General features: G+C 40.2%; 1 protein-coding gene across 1 annotated transcript in view; it reads left to right on the plus strand.

Annotated features, from left to right (window-relative positions):
• Window positions 1–15,308, plus strand: part of HECW2 (HECT, C2 and WW domain containing E3 ubiquitin protein ligase 2) — a 220,675-nt gene that overhangs the window by 129,394 nt on the left and 75,973 nt on the right. The window contains exons 5-7 of the mRNA XM_018562010.1: window positions 1,670–1,764; window positions 7,728–7,800; window positions 9,493–9,662. Coding sequence (XP_018417512.1) covers window positions 1,670–1,764; window positions 7,728–7,800; window positions 9,493–9,662 — 338 coding nt within the window. The remainder of the gene's footprint in view (window positions 1–1,669; window positions 1,765–7,727; window positions 7,801–9,492; window positions 9,663–15,308) is intronic.

A 15,308-nucleotide genomic window follows, 5' to 3' on the forward strand; every position in this document is an offset into this window, starting at 1 on the left:
ACCCCCACCGAGAGAAGTCCCACCCCCACCGGACAAAGCCCCATCTCCAACCTAGTGTAAAGGAGGAAGGGAGGAGCCTCCCTGTCCCTCACTTGCTCCTCCCTGCTCATGCGCTCCGTCCATGACAGGTTACACAGCGGGGAGGATTTCCCTGCTGTGTAACCTGTTATATGCCGATCTGAATAATTCTAGGCGAGGCTCTGCCTCACTTGCCTCTCCTGACTGCACGTCCCTGCTGCAAAGTATAAACATTTTACCTTGTAGTATGCCATCCCCTGAACATAGCGCTGGGCTTCCGGGCAATGATGCGATTTGAACAGTACAGAGGTCCGTTCACATCACCCGTCCTTCATCACTATCATCTATTCACAAAATGTCATACTTTTTTAAAGAATACAAGACATTCTGTGATTGGAAGAGGAGAGATTATGTCACATCCCCGCCCCCTCCTCCTCCAATCACAGAATGTTGTGTATTAAACTGTGTATGGCAACACTAGTGTAAGCAGCAGTAAAGGGTTAAATAACTGTAACTGATAACACAAGAGCATTCATGTATTGTACAATATGACAGCAGCCTTTATGGAATTAATTTTAGGTAGTTATGCAGAAAACCTTTACATCATGAGGGTGATTTTATTTCAACATATGTTTAAAAATCAGTGAATGTGACTTTTACCAAACATTCACTTGTGGGAATTAATCACGGTTTGGTGAATGTCAGATTCACTGCTTTTTAAATGTGCACCTATAGTACACAGAAACTAGAACGCATGTAAAATAGAACCTAGCACTCCTCTGGCTGTATAAAATGCTACTGTATTTACATACACTATTTCATATTCAGAATATATTTCATATTCAAAGACTTAAGAGGTTTTTTTTTTTTTACAATTTTCTTTTTTCTTTTTCCTATTTTTAGTTTTAAAAAAATAAAATAGAAATGATGTAAAAAATCACTATGCGTTTCATTTAAATATTTACTAAGGAATCCTATATGATGATATCAAGGCTGTTGACTTAAACCTGACTTGGCTGCAGGTCAAATCAAAAGCTGGGAACCGTCAACAGGGAAGTCTTTCATTTCAGCCCTATGCTCCTCAATGCAGCAGGATATATAACTAACTCTACTAAGGAATGATATGTCATTTTCAGCAGCCTTTCACATTACATATAATCCCTGTAAGGAATTAAGAAAGAGACCTCTGGAACCACTCTGCAGTGTTATGTGTTTTCCAAACATTTTGCAGCACCAGTGAAAATTAAAATATCTTCTTCCTTCTGTTTCCAGTGATATGTAGTTTGTGAAACCTAGGGATGGACAGATCTCTTTTATGATGTCTATGAGGAATTTCCTCTGAATTCTTACAAGCATTGCGTTAAAGTTTACAGTGTATTTGGGATGGGATCTGAGAAAAAAGACTCTGCAGTCATAAAATAATGAACATTTATTTTGCTTTTCTATTCACATGAATACATCCCATGCTTTTTAACTTTGATAAATATTAGGCTCTAACGGCCCCTAATGTTTAAAGTGAATGGAAATGTTTGTAATGAAAATAGCATGATCATTTTATGTTAATGTTTTCATTATTTGTAGATAAATTACACAGTTTATAATACAGTTCTTTTCATTAAATATTATAACTCATTTTATTTTGTTCTTACAGCTGAAATAAAAATTTGTTTCAAGTATTATCATGGCATCAGTGGATCTTTGAGAGCTTCAACACCTTGCATCACTGTGAAAAATCCATCTGCTATAGTATGTATATATGAACGTTGTCATGGTCAGGTACTTGTTCTTACTGACTATTGGTCTCTTGTAGGTTCCATGCCGTAAAGCAGCATTTCCCAACCTTTTTTTTTTTAGTCACGGCGCCCTTTAAAAGTATGCAAAATATTGAGGCACCCCAGTCTAAAATGTCATGGATTTTAAGGAGTACCCCACACAAGAACACACAAAAAATGGGGTTTCCCCTTTCACATCAAAGCAAATCAAGATCCCCCCCACATAAGTAGCCCTTTCTTTCACATCAGAAAGCCCACTTCACATCAGTCTTCATTCCCCCCTTCACATCACAGTCCCACTGCCACAACATTTCGAGACACCCATCAAGAAGCCAGAAGGCACACCAGGGTGCCATGGCACCGTGGTTGAGAAGGACTGCCCTAAAGCCATACAAGACATAGCAACAGGCTTGCTTTAGTGGCCCAATCTGTAGGAGCAGATACTTATCTATCCTTTGCTCTATCGTAATTTCGTTGAGCTGCTGGGAGCAAATAAAATAAACAGCACTTCTGAGTATGGAGGAGCATGTGGTTCATTCCCTTTCTTCTCATGTAACAGCACTGGTGCTTGATGATTGGGTCAGACTATAGCTAAATAGGGCTCCATTCCTTGTTACTGTTGACTGGGGGAGTGAAGGGTAGGTAAGTATGTGCTGCCGTGGAGAGGCGCATTAGAGCAAACCTTTTGCTTTGCCCTACATAGACAAAGCACAGGTTCACTTTAACCTCAAAGAAAGGCCATACTTTAAAGTATAATGGCAATTTGATTAGATACAATAAGGAATAATGGCCACTGGTTTGATTTGACGAGGATCCAGAGTGCCAGAGCTGGTAAATACTGTGCCAGCCACCAGCAGTATAGGCAGTAAATAAGTCAGTTTCTTTTGAATGAAGATGGATTCACCATTTATGATGCAGAAGCTGGGGTGGATGGATTTTGTCTTGAATTTCAAAAAGTTAATTTTCTTTACAGTCACTCTTTATGTATGCACTGAACTACGGTGGACAAAAGAGAGAGTGGGGCTGATTTATACAGATAGGAGCAGAGCTTTCCACCCAACAAGTGAACAGATTCCTTGTTCTGTTAAAGCAACACTATAACTAAAAATATTAAAACAAATTTCAAAGGAGACTATAATATTTGCCTGGCCCGCCATGCATGGCTCAGATCTTTTCTCTCTTGCAGAGCTTCATCTGCTGAAGAATCTTTTGCAACTGCCGGTCGCTACCTCTCTCCTGTTTCTTTGGTTCCACCCATGGATTACTACTGTGTCCCTGTGACTAAAAAGGGATGTAGTGACCAGCAGGTGGAACCACAGCACCCAGTGGGGAACACTGGCATCATAATTCCAACACATTTTTTTTCAGGGGTCATAAAATATGTCAGGCATCTGTTAGATATATGGTAAATATTCAGTGTGTTATATAATGTTGTGGTTGCTTTTATTGCCTAAAAGGAAATATAAATGTAATCACCTTAATGTTAACTGATTTTAATTTATATCTACTTTTTTGCATTTTTTTTCTCTTTTTGCCCAGAACAAGTGAGTTTGCATCATAGACATTCAACCACAATAGATGTGCTAGCCATTTTCTACTTCAGTGCAAAGTCTATGGACAGCTCTATCAGTACATTGTTCAATAAAAATTGTAGGAGTGTCCCTGAGCATTTTTGAAACTTCTTCAGTTTGTTGGGTGTTTGATATTTTTCTTACACCATTTGCTCAAAAAGATGATGATTGTACAAATCTACAGAAATATATACATTTAGCATACAGACCATATTTCAAACCATCCAAGCTGTCTCACCTAACAACCCCATATTTCACAATCCCAACTTTTCACATTTCTCTAACAGCCTTGACAGTCCAGAATGGGCTAGAGCCGGTTTGAAATACCTACACCAACTGTATGGCTGAGGTATTTTTAACTCCTTTGTCTCCCTCAAGCATGCATGCGTACAAACTACCAGATACATTCTGGCTTAGGTATTTACAAATGTGGCTTGCAGCCATGGCTCAATTAACATTACCCTGCAGAACATTATAAGATGTACATGCCATTTGCACTCCATACTGCACCGCGAGCAAGTTACATATGATGGTACTTGTAGAGACAATCACAGATGGCGCCATGTAAATCCACAGACACAAATATGAAGAAGCCACCAGCACTCAGTACTTAAAGATGCTAAAATACTCTAATTTATTCATAATGCGTCATATAAGTCAAGAATAAGCCATTTTGGGTCCACGCAGGGTCCCTTCCTCAAGGCGACATTGTGATACTATGTTGACATAGAGTGTCACCTCTGTGGCTGCTGTCATCACATCCAAAATGGTGGTGCCCAGCAACAGTCTCAGGGCTTTTGGATATCTACACAATGAAGGCTTTTACATGTAAATAACATGCATTAATGCATGAAATGCACATATAATCTTATGGGAGGATTTTTGTTAAAATGGATGGTCTGGCAAAAGGGTCTTATAAAACAGTTCCTGGCTATTTCAAGTGGCTAAAAAATGTCTCCCTCTGCCAGTGAGTATCTGGTCAACCACTGATACTGAGCTTGTGCAGCGATAAATTTAGTAATAGGTTGACCTTGGATGCAGATATTGCTACTGCTACTTCCCAAACATTTGGGATTTTTTGCTTGGGCACAAAACAACCACAACTTTGCAATCTTATTCCACCAGTTTCTTCTTGCTTAGAAAAATTGCCAGTCGACAATTTTTTTTTACTCTAACTTTAACAAAAGAATACATGGCTGAAGTATCATCCATACTTGGCATAAAATTAAGCAACAAAGAGTGCAGAGTATCTTATTAACCCCTTCATGACTGAGTTGGTTTTCAGTTTCTGTTCATAAATGACTGACACACTTTTTACATAGTTTACTTGTCAGTTTATATCAAGCAGTCACTATGACTGCTTGATAAATTAACTTTAAAAAAAAAAATTTGGCTATTAGGCTGTTTCAAACTTAGGAACAACTAATAATATCCTTAGAGACTGATCCTGACTTTGGTCAGATTCAGATCTCACTAAAAGCTCTTTGATCATGCCTAGACGGTCAGAACTGATACATTTCACTCAAAAGATATCTTTTGAGTGAAATGTATCTAAACATCGGGCTCTCGAGCTGTCAAAACAAATAGCAGAGAGGTGAGTCACTGCTACCTCTCTGCTATTTTCAGCTGTCAAATACAGGATTGCAAATTGCGGCCCTGTATTTGCATGTAACGGCTTAATTCTTTGATTAATGAAAGGAAGAAGCTTTTACAAAAAGCTTAATTATTTCATTAATTAATGTCTCAATACTGAGGCATTCATTAATGACTGGTAACTACTGAGAATCAGCTGTTACCAGCATTACAAAGCCTGATATAACTCGTCACGTACAGTGTACGTGGCCAGTCATATAGGCACAAAGTGCCGGGACGTACTCTGTACGTCTCCCGTCACAAAGGGGTTAATATGTACAGTATGTATAGATTATACATTAAAACAATTCCTTTGGGGGTCCCACAAATTTCACTAATAGTAAATCATTTACTCATAATTTGGCCATTTAACCAGTTTTAGGCAACCTATTACATATTATAAATGTTAATATCCGCGCTTGTGGATGTCCCCCCCTTTTAATTGTAAATAACTGACAGCTGCAGCGAAAGACCTACAAAGACAAAAAGCAATGTGGCCAAGAAAGTGTTAAACCAATACACCGCGCTATCTCCCCTTATTGTGAAACAATTAAATAGAACCCATATAGACAATAAAACAACCCAAAACACCCGTGTGCACGTTTTTGTGTGCTGTGATTTAACGGTTCACTTTTTTTGTTCACAGGGGGAAGTCGTTTTTTCGATGCACTTTCCACGGGCTCTAAAAACAAAACAAAACAAAAAAAAAACTTGAACTGATCACAAGTTATCTTTGTCCTGTGAGGATCGGATGATGTTTTGTACTTTATATAATTTATATGGACTTTAGTTATATATTTATTATTGATTATCTTAATTTATGTACACATTATTCACATTGATTGTTGAGTTATGCTGATTGATTTGCATATCTTCGAATATTAATGAGTCACACATTATTTCACAATGTTCAACATTTTTTGCACCATACTTATTGTAGTGTACGCTATATATACGGTGGTATACACACATGAGTGTTTTGGGTTGTTTTATTGTCTATATGGGTTATATTCAATTGTTTCACAATAAGGGGAGATAGGTTTTGTTAAACCAATACACCGCGCTATCACACATAACCACCTAAAAATATTGAAATATAATCAATAACAGACTTATGTATGAAAAATGCAGCACCATGTACAGTATGAGCTTGTACTGCATTTAATTGCTACAATAAATTGTCTGAGTCGGTGCCGAGCACTTTAATTTATAATTTAGCTGTATAGTAGCACAAATGGATACCAACAACCATATACATACTGCACAGTGCCAGAATTCCCCTGGCGCAATAATACTATATTGTACATAATTCAGATGCAGAAAAGCACTTGCTGCATAATACCTAGGCCAGTACCATGTATAAAATCTGGCATGTTGCTCTAGTTTTTAGACCACCACCAATGCACTCAGCCAGACTTCAGTTTTTCTTTGCTCCTACACTATCTCCACAATAGTGAATGGGTGGTAAGGATTCCGTAGCAAGGTAGTTATGTGACCTCTTTTTTTTTTTGCACCTACACTGCATCAACGATAACCATTGAGTGGTAACTTTCTTCAGAAGCAGGAGGTGTGGCTCGCCATCTTTGCTTGAAAGTGAAATAGAGCATGCTGAAGGGTTAACTGACTATTCTAAGCATGCCAAATAATGATTCAACACCTGGAAAAATTTTAAGGAATTTTTTTACCACTGAACTTAGCACATGGGCACAACCTTCACATTCTTTAGACAATCTGAACAGTGACAATGTTAGTAACTTCTTTGATGACAGGAAACTGACAGACTGCAGGTCTAGGTCAAGGAACAGAAGCTGAAGCAGACTGGCAGCTCTGACTCACTTCTTTGGATGTAGAAGATACTGTACTATACACTTTGGCAGATAAATAATGTTGATGGACAGTGCTGCATTTATTGAACGCTATCATGCTTCTTATACTCTGCTTAATTGTATTGTTCATTCAAATGTATTTTTGTAGCCGGCTTCAGTTTCTGATTTAGCAAACCCTTACTTCCACGCATGGACGTAACTAGAAATCACCGGGCCCCGTAGCGAAATTTTGTATGGGGCCCTGTGATTTCTAGTTATGCCCCTTGCAGAGCTCGCCTGATATACCAAACAGCCCACCTGAGAGTGACCCTGCAGAGCCCACCATAGACTCTGTATGGCGGGCTCTGCAGGGTCTCAGGTGGGCTGCACACCTCTTTCCTGTCAGTGCGGTCCGCCTCTGTGGTTGCCGGACCCCTGCCTCCTCTTCCGTCCCCGGGCCCTGCCTCCTCTTTCATCGTCAGGCCCTGTCTTCTCCTCTATCGCCGTGCCGCGCCTCCTCCACTGCAAACGCCGGGTCCAGTCTCTTCTGCAGAAGCTGCTGGCTGTCACTGACACAGCTCAGCAGTGCATGTGAGGAAGAACGCGCCGCTGCACACATCACTGACAGATTGTCAGTGATCTAACAGTGGCGCGTTCCTCTTGACAGCCAGCACCCTGATATGCCATAGCGACCCAGACGGCCCACATGGCATCAGAGGGGCCGCCTGGGTCGCTTTGGCGATTGTTACGCCACTGCTTCCACGTGAATCACTCTTTTTTGGTCACAGAAAGGACTAAGATGTGCAATTAGCAACTTATTGTGGGAACCTGTTCATCAGATACCTCTGGCAAATATAAATATTATTAAATTGACCCATATCTTTTTTTTTTTTTCATGCAATCCCCTTTAAACATTCTTTTCTTTTTAGATGGGGGCTGATGGTGCAGAAGGTTTTTCTGCTAGTCACCAATGTCGAAAATTAGCCAGCTTTACTTTATCAGGTAATTACTCATTTTATTTTGAAACAACAAGCTGGCCATGTGGCATGCATTCCAACAGATTTACTGATATAAGGTTCTTTAATATGTATATGAAGCCAAAAATATTTGTTTTTACCTTTTGGATAGAATGTGAAAGGATTAGAACGCCTGTTGGGTTTTTACTGTTGTCTGTGTCCCCATTGTGGAGATTCTCCCACTACATTTAGTGACCATTGTCTCTGGTTTAGAAAGTGATGGGAAATTCAAAATATTTCAGTTAACACAGTAACAGAGGGAAGGCCAAATATTTTAATGAGGAAACCTGTTCTGATGACAACTGTCCAAAGTGGGCTATCCCCTTGCTTTTAAGAGAGATTCTCTTTATTCCTGCTTTATACAGGAAGTGAAGCAAAATCTCCCCAACAGGACCCAAACAGAAGAAAAAAACCTGATCATAACCATTTTCTTCTGCCTTTTGGCTTTACATACTGTTTAAAGACTTCAAATAGTGAATTATTGATAGACAAGCTTGAAAACCTGTCTCATATTCTATAATTATTTGTGGTACAGCAAGAAAGTGCTTGGATGCTCAAAGTGTGTAAAACTAAAGTGTATGTTATTAAAAATTAAACTGAGTAGATGCAAATGTAAGGTATTCCCAGGAAATGCTAGATTATATAAATTATATATTTGCTTGGCTCATTTTAATGCCAGTGTGACATACATGGGCCTTTGAAATGTACATCTTTTCTGCTTATGTAGTCAGATTTGCATATCAAAAGAAATTGTGTTTATCCTTATCATTTTAAACAGGATCGTCATCTCCAAAAGGCTTATACATAAATAAAGAAATGATAGATTGCTAGAAAGACTTGCTCTATGTGAATAATGATAGCAATATGCACAAGTGATGATAGCAGTAGCAAGCAAAAAGCAGGCATGACAAGGGGCTGCACAAACTTTGTGCTTTCTGATCGGTGTCAGTCTTAAGGTGCCCACACACCTTGCGATAATCATACGATAATCGCGGGAAATCCCGCGATCGTACGATTATCGCAAGGTTTGTGGAAGGCGTGCAACCGTTTTTACTGTACGGTCGCACGACTTTTATCTTACGAACATGTTCGAAAACCCGCCGAGAATCGTACGATTGTCGGCGGGTGTGTGGCATGTTCGCAAGATAAATGAGCAAGCGCACATTGCCTGTTTAGCATTGCGGTCATCAGAAGCCCGCCCCTCAGCAGGGCGAACTTGCGATTATCGCAAGTACGATCTGCCTGTCCAAGATGGGCAGGTCGTACGTTTTTTTAATTACCTTACAACCATCACAAGACAAAAGTCCTAGGAGCCCCTGAACAAGGCTATTAGGTATACTTTCATCAGGCACCACTCTGGCACATCCCCCAATTCTCTTAACAGGATGCTCTTTACCTTTCTGAGCTTTAGAAGCAGGGGGCATGTCAGAATCTTGATTTTATGAGCTGGGTGTTTATGTAGGTGGCTCGGAGGAACACTTGTCAAAGCAAAAGGTATGCGCAGCCACTTTGTGGTTATTGATTTTTGCTCATTATGCCGACTAGATAAATTTTAGTTTGACAGAGGCAATAAATGATTAGATTATGGTTGATTTGTCATCATACCTCAGCAATGGGTTGATTTAAAGTACAGTTGATACAGTTTTTGCTGTGTCATCTTTGCTGTGTTATCTTTCAGATCTCAGAGCAGTAGGGTTAAAGAAGGGAATGTTTTTTAATCCTGACCCTTATCTGAAGATGTCTATTCGACCTGGGAAAAGAAGCACATTCCCGACATTTGCCCATCATGGCCAGGAAAGGAGATCAACTATTATAGCAAACACTACAAATCCAGTATGGCACAGAGAGGTAACAATAAAAACGTTCATGCTGTCTACATTTTTCATGATATAGGAAGTTTTTATAAATAATAGTCACTCAAGATCTATATACATTTAGGTAATGTTCTTATTATTGAATTTTAACAATGGCTAATACATTTTTACATTACTTTCTAAAGCTTTCATATTGCATTTTAAGCATAATACAGTGCCTGGCCAAAAAAAGATCTCCAGCACCTCCCAAAGATTCTCCATGGGGTTAAGATCTGGACTTATGCTTCCTGAACCACTCTTTCACAATTTAAGCTCAATGAATCCATCCTGGCATTGTCATCTTGGAATATGCCCATGCCATCAGGGAAGAAAAAAATGCATTGATGAAAAAAACCTGGATAATCATTATATTCAGGTAGCCAGCTGACCTAATTTTTTGGGCACTGAATGTAGCTGAACCTAGACCTGACCATCTGAGGCAACCCCTATAGCGCTTACAAATGTGCTTAGCTAAATCCTGGGGGTGACCTTTTTTTGGCCAGGCAGTATATTTTCACAATACAATGACAAAATGCAAGGTAGTATGGGTAAGATGTAATATAACTGGTAGCTTGACATAAGACTTAGCTTATACACAAGGCAATTGTCTATAAGATCAGCAAATAACCAACTGGTTTACAAATCTTGATATTTAAAATTGGATTTTTCTAAACAGTTATTATTGTGCTCTGTTATAAGTCTAGAACTGGGAGTGCATGTTTATTGAAAGGTAATGATATAAGACCTATACAAAAATGTCTATGTCTACAGCCCTATAGTTTTATTCACACATAATAGGCCAATAAAGGTCACTATACACTATATACACACATATACAGACAGGTAGTCCCCAGGTTACAAACAAGATAGGGACTGTAAGTTTGTTCTTAAGTTGAATTGTTAATTTTGTATGTAAGTCGGAACAGGTACATTTAACTCCAGCCACCAAAACATTTTTCAGTTTTGGATAGCATAGGGAAGGGTTACATTTGTTTTGCTGTCTGTTCCCCTTCTTCAGAAGATTTTACCTCACTTTCTGTCCCTATGACAACTGGATTTTGAAAATTTTGGGTTGTCATGGAAACAAGGATTCAGTGAAGACACCTTCTTCCCATGATCTTTCAGGAGTGAATTTCCCTTCCTAGCAGTAGATTTCCTCTCACTTCCTGTTGTTTCAAGGACAGAAAATAAAATTAAATCTTTCTAATGAGGATACAGACAGCAGTAAACACCTCACAGTGGCTCTAACCCCACATCAAACTAACCAAAACTACAAAAGTGTTCTACTTTAAATGCAACTTGGACAGATGTTTGTCTTAACATATTATTTATTTTTACCTGTGCATGTAAATGCTTAAACATTTCAAAATACTGTACAGTACCTTGAACAATATTGGTAGAGGTTGATGGACTTGTTGGAGAAGATGGGACTGGTATTAGAGAGTCAGAGTCTGATTCTGCTTCTGCAGTCAGTTTCTTGAAGTAGGCATCAAGGGATGTTTACACAGAACCTTTTCCCATCATAAATAGCCTTGTAGCATCTCAGGCCTTTGGTAACTGTATGGTAAACTTTTGCGAACCTCTCTGTATCAGGATCTTGCTCCTCTAACTTTTCCATTCCTGCTTCAATGAGACCAAAAGCATCAGCTAACTCTTTTGTAGAAAACTTTTTCCTTTTGGAGTTTCTCGGCCCTGGGTTTTCTTCCCCAAATTCTATCATCCGCTGCTCTAGTTCCATACGATCTTCATTGGTTAGCTCTTTGCCATGGGAGTCGAGTAACTCTATGATATAATTTTCACTGATGTCCCACTGCAGTTGATTACCAATAGCAACCACAGCTTGCCTGGTTTCGGTGATTTAATCATCTGTAAACCCCAGAAATTCCTGTGTAAATTAGGGGCACAATTCTGTTCCAAATTCCTATGTCCTGGTGCACTTTTTTCCTCTTTGGAAATGTAGGTCCTCTCCGGCATTTTTTTCTAAAACAAGCTAGTTTCGGCTACATTAAACATTTGTTCTGGCAAATAACCTTCATCGTCAATAATATCGTCCAATATCTTTGGAAAATCACTTGCAGCACTTACTTCGGCACTCCCTTTTTTACCTTGAACTTTAATATTGTACAAATTTGCTCTTTTTTTAAAGCAATTGAACCAACCCCTACTTGCAACAAATTCTTCATTGCAATCGCCTTCACTTGCTGTATTATGAGCAGCTCTTAAATCATTGAAAGTGCTTCATGCCTTTTCTTGCACTAAAGAAAGACTGATAGGCATATTACACTGATTTTGGTCTTCAATCCAAATTGTCAACATGCTGAACGATGTTACAGGCAGCATAACATTCTCCACGGCTTCTCCAGACCCTTTCACATCTGTCACATGTGCTCAGGGTGAACCTGCTCTCATCTGTGAAAAGCACAGGGCGCCAGTGGTGGACCTGTCAATTCTGGTGTTCAATGGCAAATGCCAATTAACCTCCAAGGTGCCGGACAGTGAGCACAGGGCTCACTAGAGGATGTCGGGGCCTCAGGCCACCCTCATGAAGTCTGTTTCTGATTGTTTGGTCAGAGACATTCACACCAGTGGCCTGCTGGAGGTCATTTTGTAGGGCTCTGGCAGTGCTCATCCTGTTCTTCCTTGCACAAAGGAGCAGATACCGGTCCTGCTGATGGATTAACCACCTCAGGGCCGGCCGTTGTAAAAAAACGGTCGGCCGAGAGGTCTCTAGATCTGAGCGGACGTCTTTAGGCGTCCGTTCAGACACGCCCCGGCGCGCGCGAGCGGGAGATGGCCAGTATTTAAAAACAGGCAGCGATGCTGTTACCATACAAGCGATCCGCCGGCTGTAGAGCCGGTGGATCGCGTGTATGGTGTGCCGATCGGTCTCCCCCACCCCCCCCCCGCCCTTGTCCGCTGATCCCGGTCTCCGCTGTGCCCGGTGCGAGCCCGGGATCAGCATGTCCCCGGGATCAGAGGGAGATCGTTACACGAGAGAAGAATGCGGAAGTGTTGTATAATACATCACTTCCGCATTCTTGTGTTACTCTCCAGCTTCAGAAGCTGGAAAGAAGCTGATGGAGCAGGTCTGTGCTTCATCAGCTTCTTTTGGGGGGTCCTAGGTGACATATTCAACAGCCCTGTCCAGCTCTCCTAGAGTGACTGCCTGTCCTGGAACCTCCTCCATGCTCTTGAGACTGTGCTGTGAGAGGCAGCAAACCTTCTGGAAATGGCACACATTGATGTGTCATCCTGGAGGAGTTGGCATGCCTGTGCAACCTCTAGGTATCGCCTCATGCTACCAGTAGTGACACTGAATAATGGCCAAATGCAAAACTAGTGAAAAACTGTCAGAAAAGATCAGTAGGGAAAAAAATGTCAGTGGCCTCCACCTGTAAAACCATTCCTGTTTTGGAGGTTGTCTCATTGTTGCCCATCTAGTGCACCTGTTGTTAATTTCGTTAACACCAAAGCAGCTGAAACTGATTAACAACCGCTTCTGCTACTTAACCCCTTCATGACTGAGCTAGTTTTCCCTTTCTGTTCATAAATGACTGACACACTTTTTAAATTTTTGCTGTGTGATTCTTCCACAGCAGTAATATACTTTCTTACTAAATGTACCCACACATATTATATATTGTTTTTTAGAGGACAGATGGGGCTATATAATTATATCAAACGTGTACCTAAAGCCTCACTTAGTTTGAATAAAATATAAAAAAAATGAGGAAAAAACGTAAAGAAAACACTTTTTTCACAAGTTTTGATTATTACTATTTTTTAGAATTTTTTAGGGCCTGTTCACATGACGTCCGTTTTGTGCGCTGACCTGATGCGTACGCTCCTGCACTAAAAATGCATCCCAATGTATCCCTATGTGTTTTATGGGCTACAGTTCTCACGTGCGCAGTCCGTTCAGGTTACAACAGAAAAAATACTGCATGTCACATTTTGTCCGGTCAGGAAACACACGCACGAACGCGGCAAAAACGCAAGAAAAACGGAACGCGATGCAGCTAAGCACAAAAAAAAGATAGACAGACAGGTTGAGGTAGCGGTAAAGACATGAACTGCAAACATTTGGAACATGCCCATTACCTTGCCATGGACATACGAGTAAAGGAAAAAAAATGTATCCGGGTGAGCTCGCAAATCCTCATATAAACTCCAGAACTGACCCTTGGAGCCCCGGAGCCTCAAGATTGGGTGTACCCAATAACGACGTCTCCTGCGAGCTCGTTCTCTGCAGATTGCTGTAGCCAGCACCATCAACATGCCTGCAAACATGTGGTACATGTCTGATCACCAGCTTTACATGCACAAAGAGAAGTAGATGTTACGAGAGGGCGGAAGTGACCTCAGAGGAAGAATCTGCATACTGACAGCCCCACGGCTTGAAAAAAAAGTCAGCATCTGGACCGAAAACGCATCAAAAACGCGTCAAAAACACACTGCATGAGGAGCACCACGTCTGCAGGTCCGGACCTGATCAGGACCTGAAAATCATGTGAACAGGCCCTTATAATAATTATAGTATAAAAATATATTTATTTATAATCTTTATTTTCCTAATTTTATTTTACACTGTAAAAAAATAAAAAAGTAAAAAAAAAGCCCCTTTTTCCCTCACTATGACTGCTTGATAAATTAAATTTTTTTAATTTTTGATTATTATTAGGCTTCTCCAAACTTAGGAACAGCTAATAATAACCTTAGAGACTGATCCTGACAGCATGTCAGAATCAGATCTCACTAAAGGTCTTTGATCCTGCTCAGACGATCAGAAGTGATACATTTCCGGCACAGAGATACATTGTAATATCCCTGTGCCTGAAATGTATCATAAACTTCGGGCCAATCGAGCTGTCAAAATGAATAGTAGAGAGGTGACTCACTCTGCTAGCTCTCTGCTATCTTCAGTTGTCAAATACGGGATCGCTATTTAGCGCTTCCGTATTTGTATGTAACGGCTTCTTTCTTTCATTAATAAAGAAAAAAGCTTTTACAAAAGCTTAACTATTTCATTAATAAATGCCTCAACATTGAGGCATTCATTAATGACTGGTAACCGCTGAGACTCTTTTACGTGGCCAGTCATATAGGCACTTTGTGGCGCGACGTACAGTGTACGTCTCCCGTCACGAAGGGGTTAGCTGACCTGATCAATATCCCAGGAGTTTCATTGACTTGATGCTATACTCTGATTAAAAAGTGTTCCTTTGATTTTTTTTGAGCAGTGTATAAGTGTCTGTGCCTTCATGTTCCCATGACAACCACACCCCTAATTACTTGTATGCTTGTCACAGGGACCGCAGTGAGAGAAAGTTTTCCCAGTGGGGTCCCAAACAGAAATATAAAAATTGCTGATATTTAACTAATCCACTCTGTTTAAAATAAAAAGTCACTTTCTCTACCACCACTTGCTCTTATTGCAGCAAGACACCCCACACTTATAATGCAAAGTATTTAATCAGCCAGGATTGACTAATCAGGAAATCAATTAATTCAGTGCAGGCTTAAAGTGTATTTCCACATTTGCAACCAAATTGGGATAACATCTTTGGGGAGCACTGGTGGGCTCCCCAAAATTAACCCTGTCTGTACTGTGCTGTCAAATCTCCATTATCAGTTGAAAACT

The sequence above is a fragment of the Nanorana parkeri genome, unplaced genomic scaffold, assembly GCF_000935625.1.
Source record: "Nanorana parkeri isolate BGI_ZX_2015 unplaced genomic scaffold, ASM93562v1 scaffold555, whole genome shotgun sequence".
Taxonomy (NCBI): Eukaryota; Metazoa; Chordata; class Amphibia; order Anura; family Dicroglossidae; genus Nanorana; species Nanorana parkeri.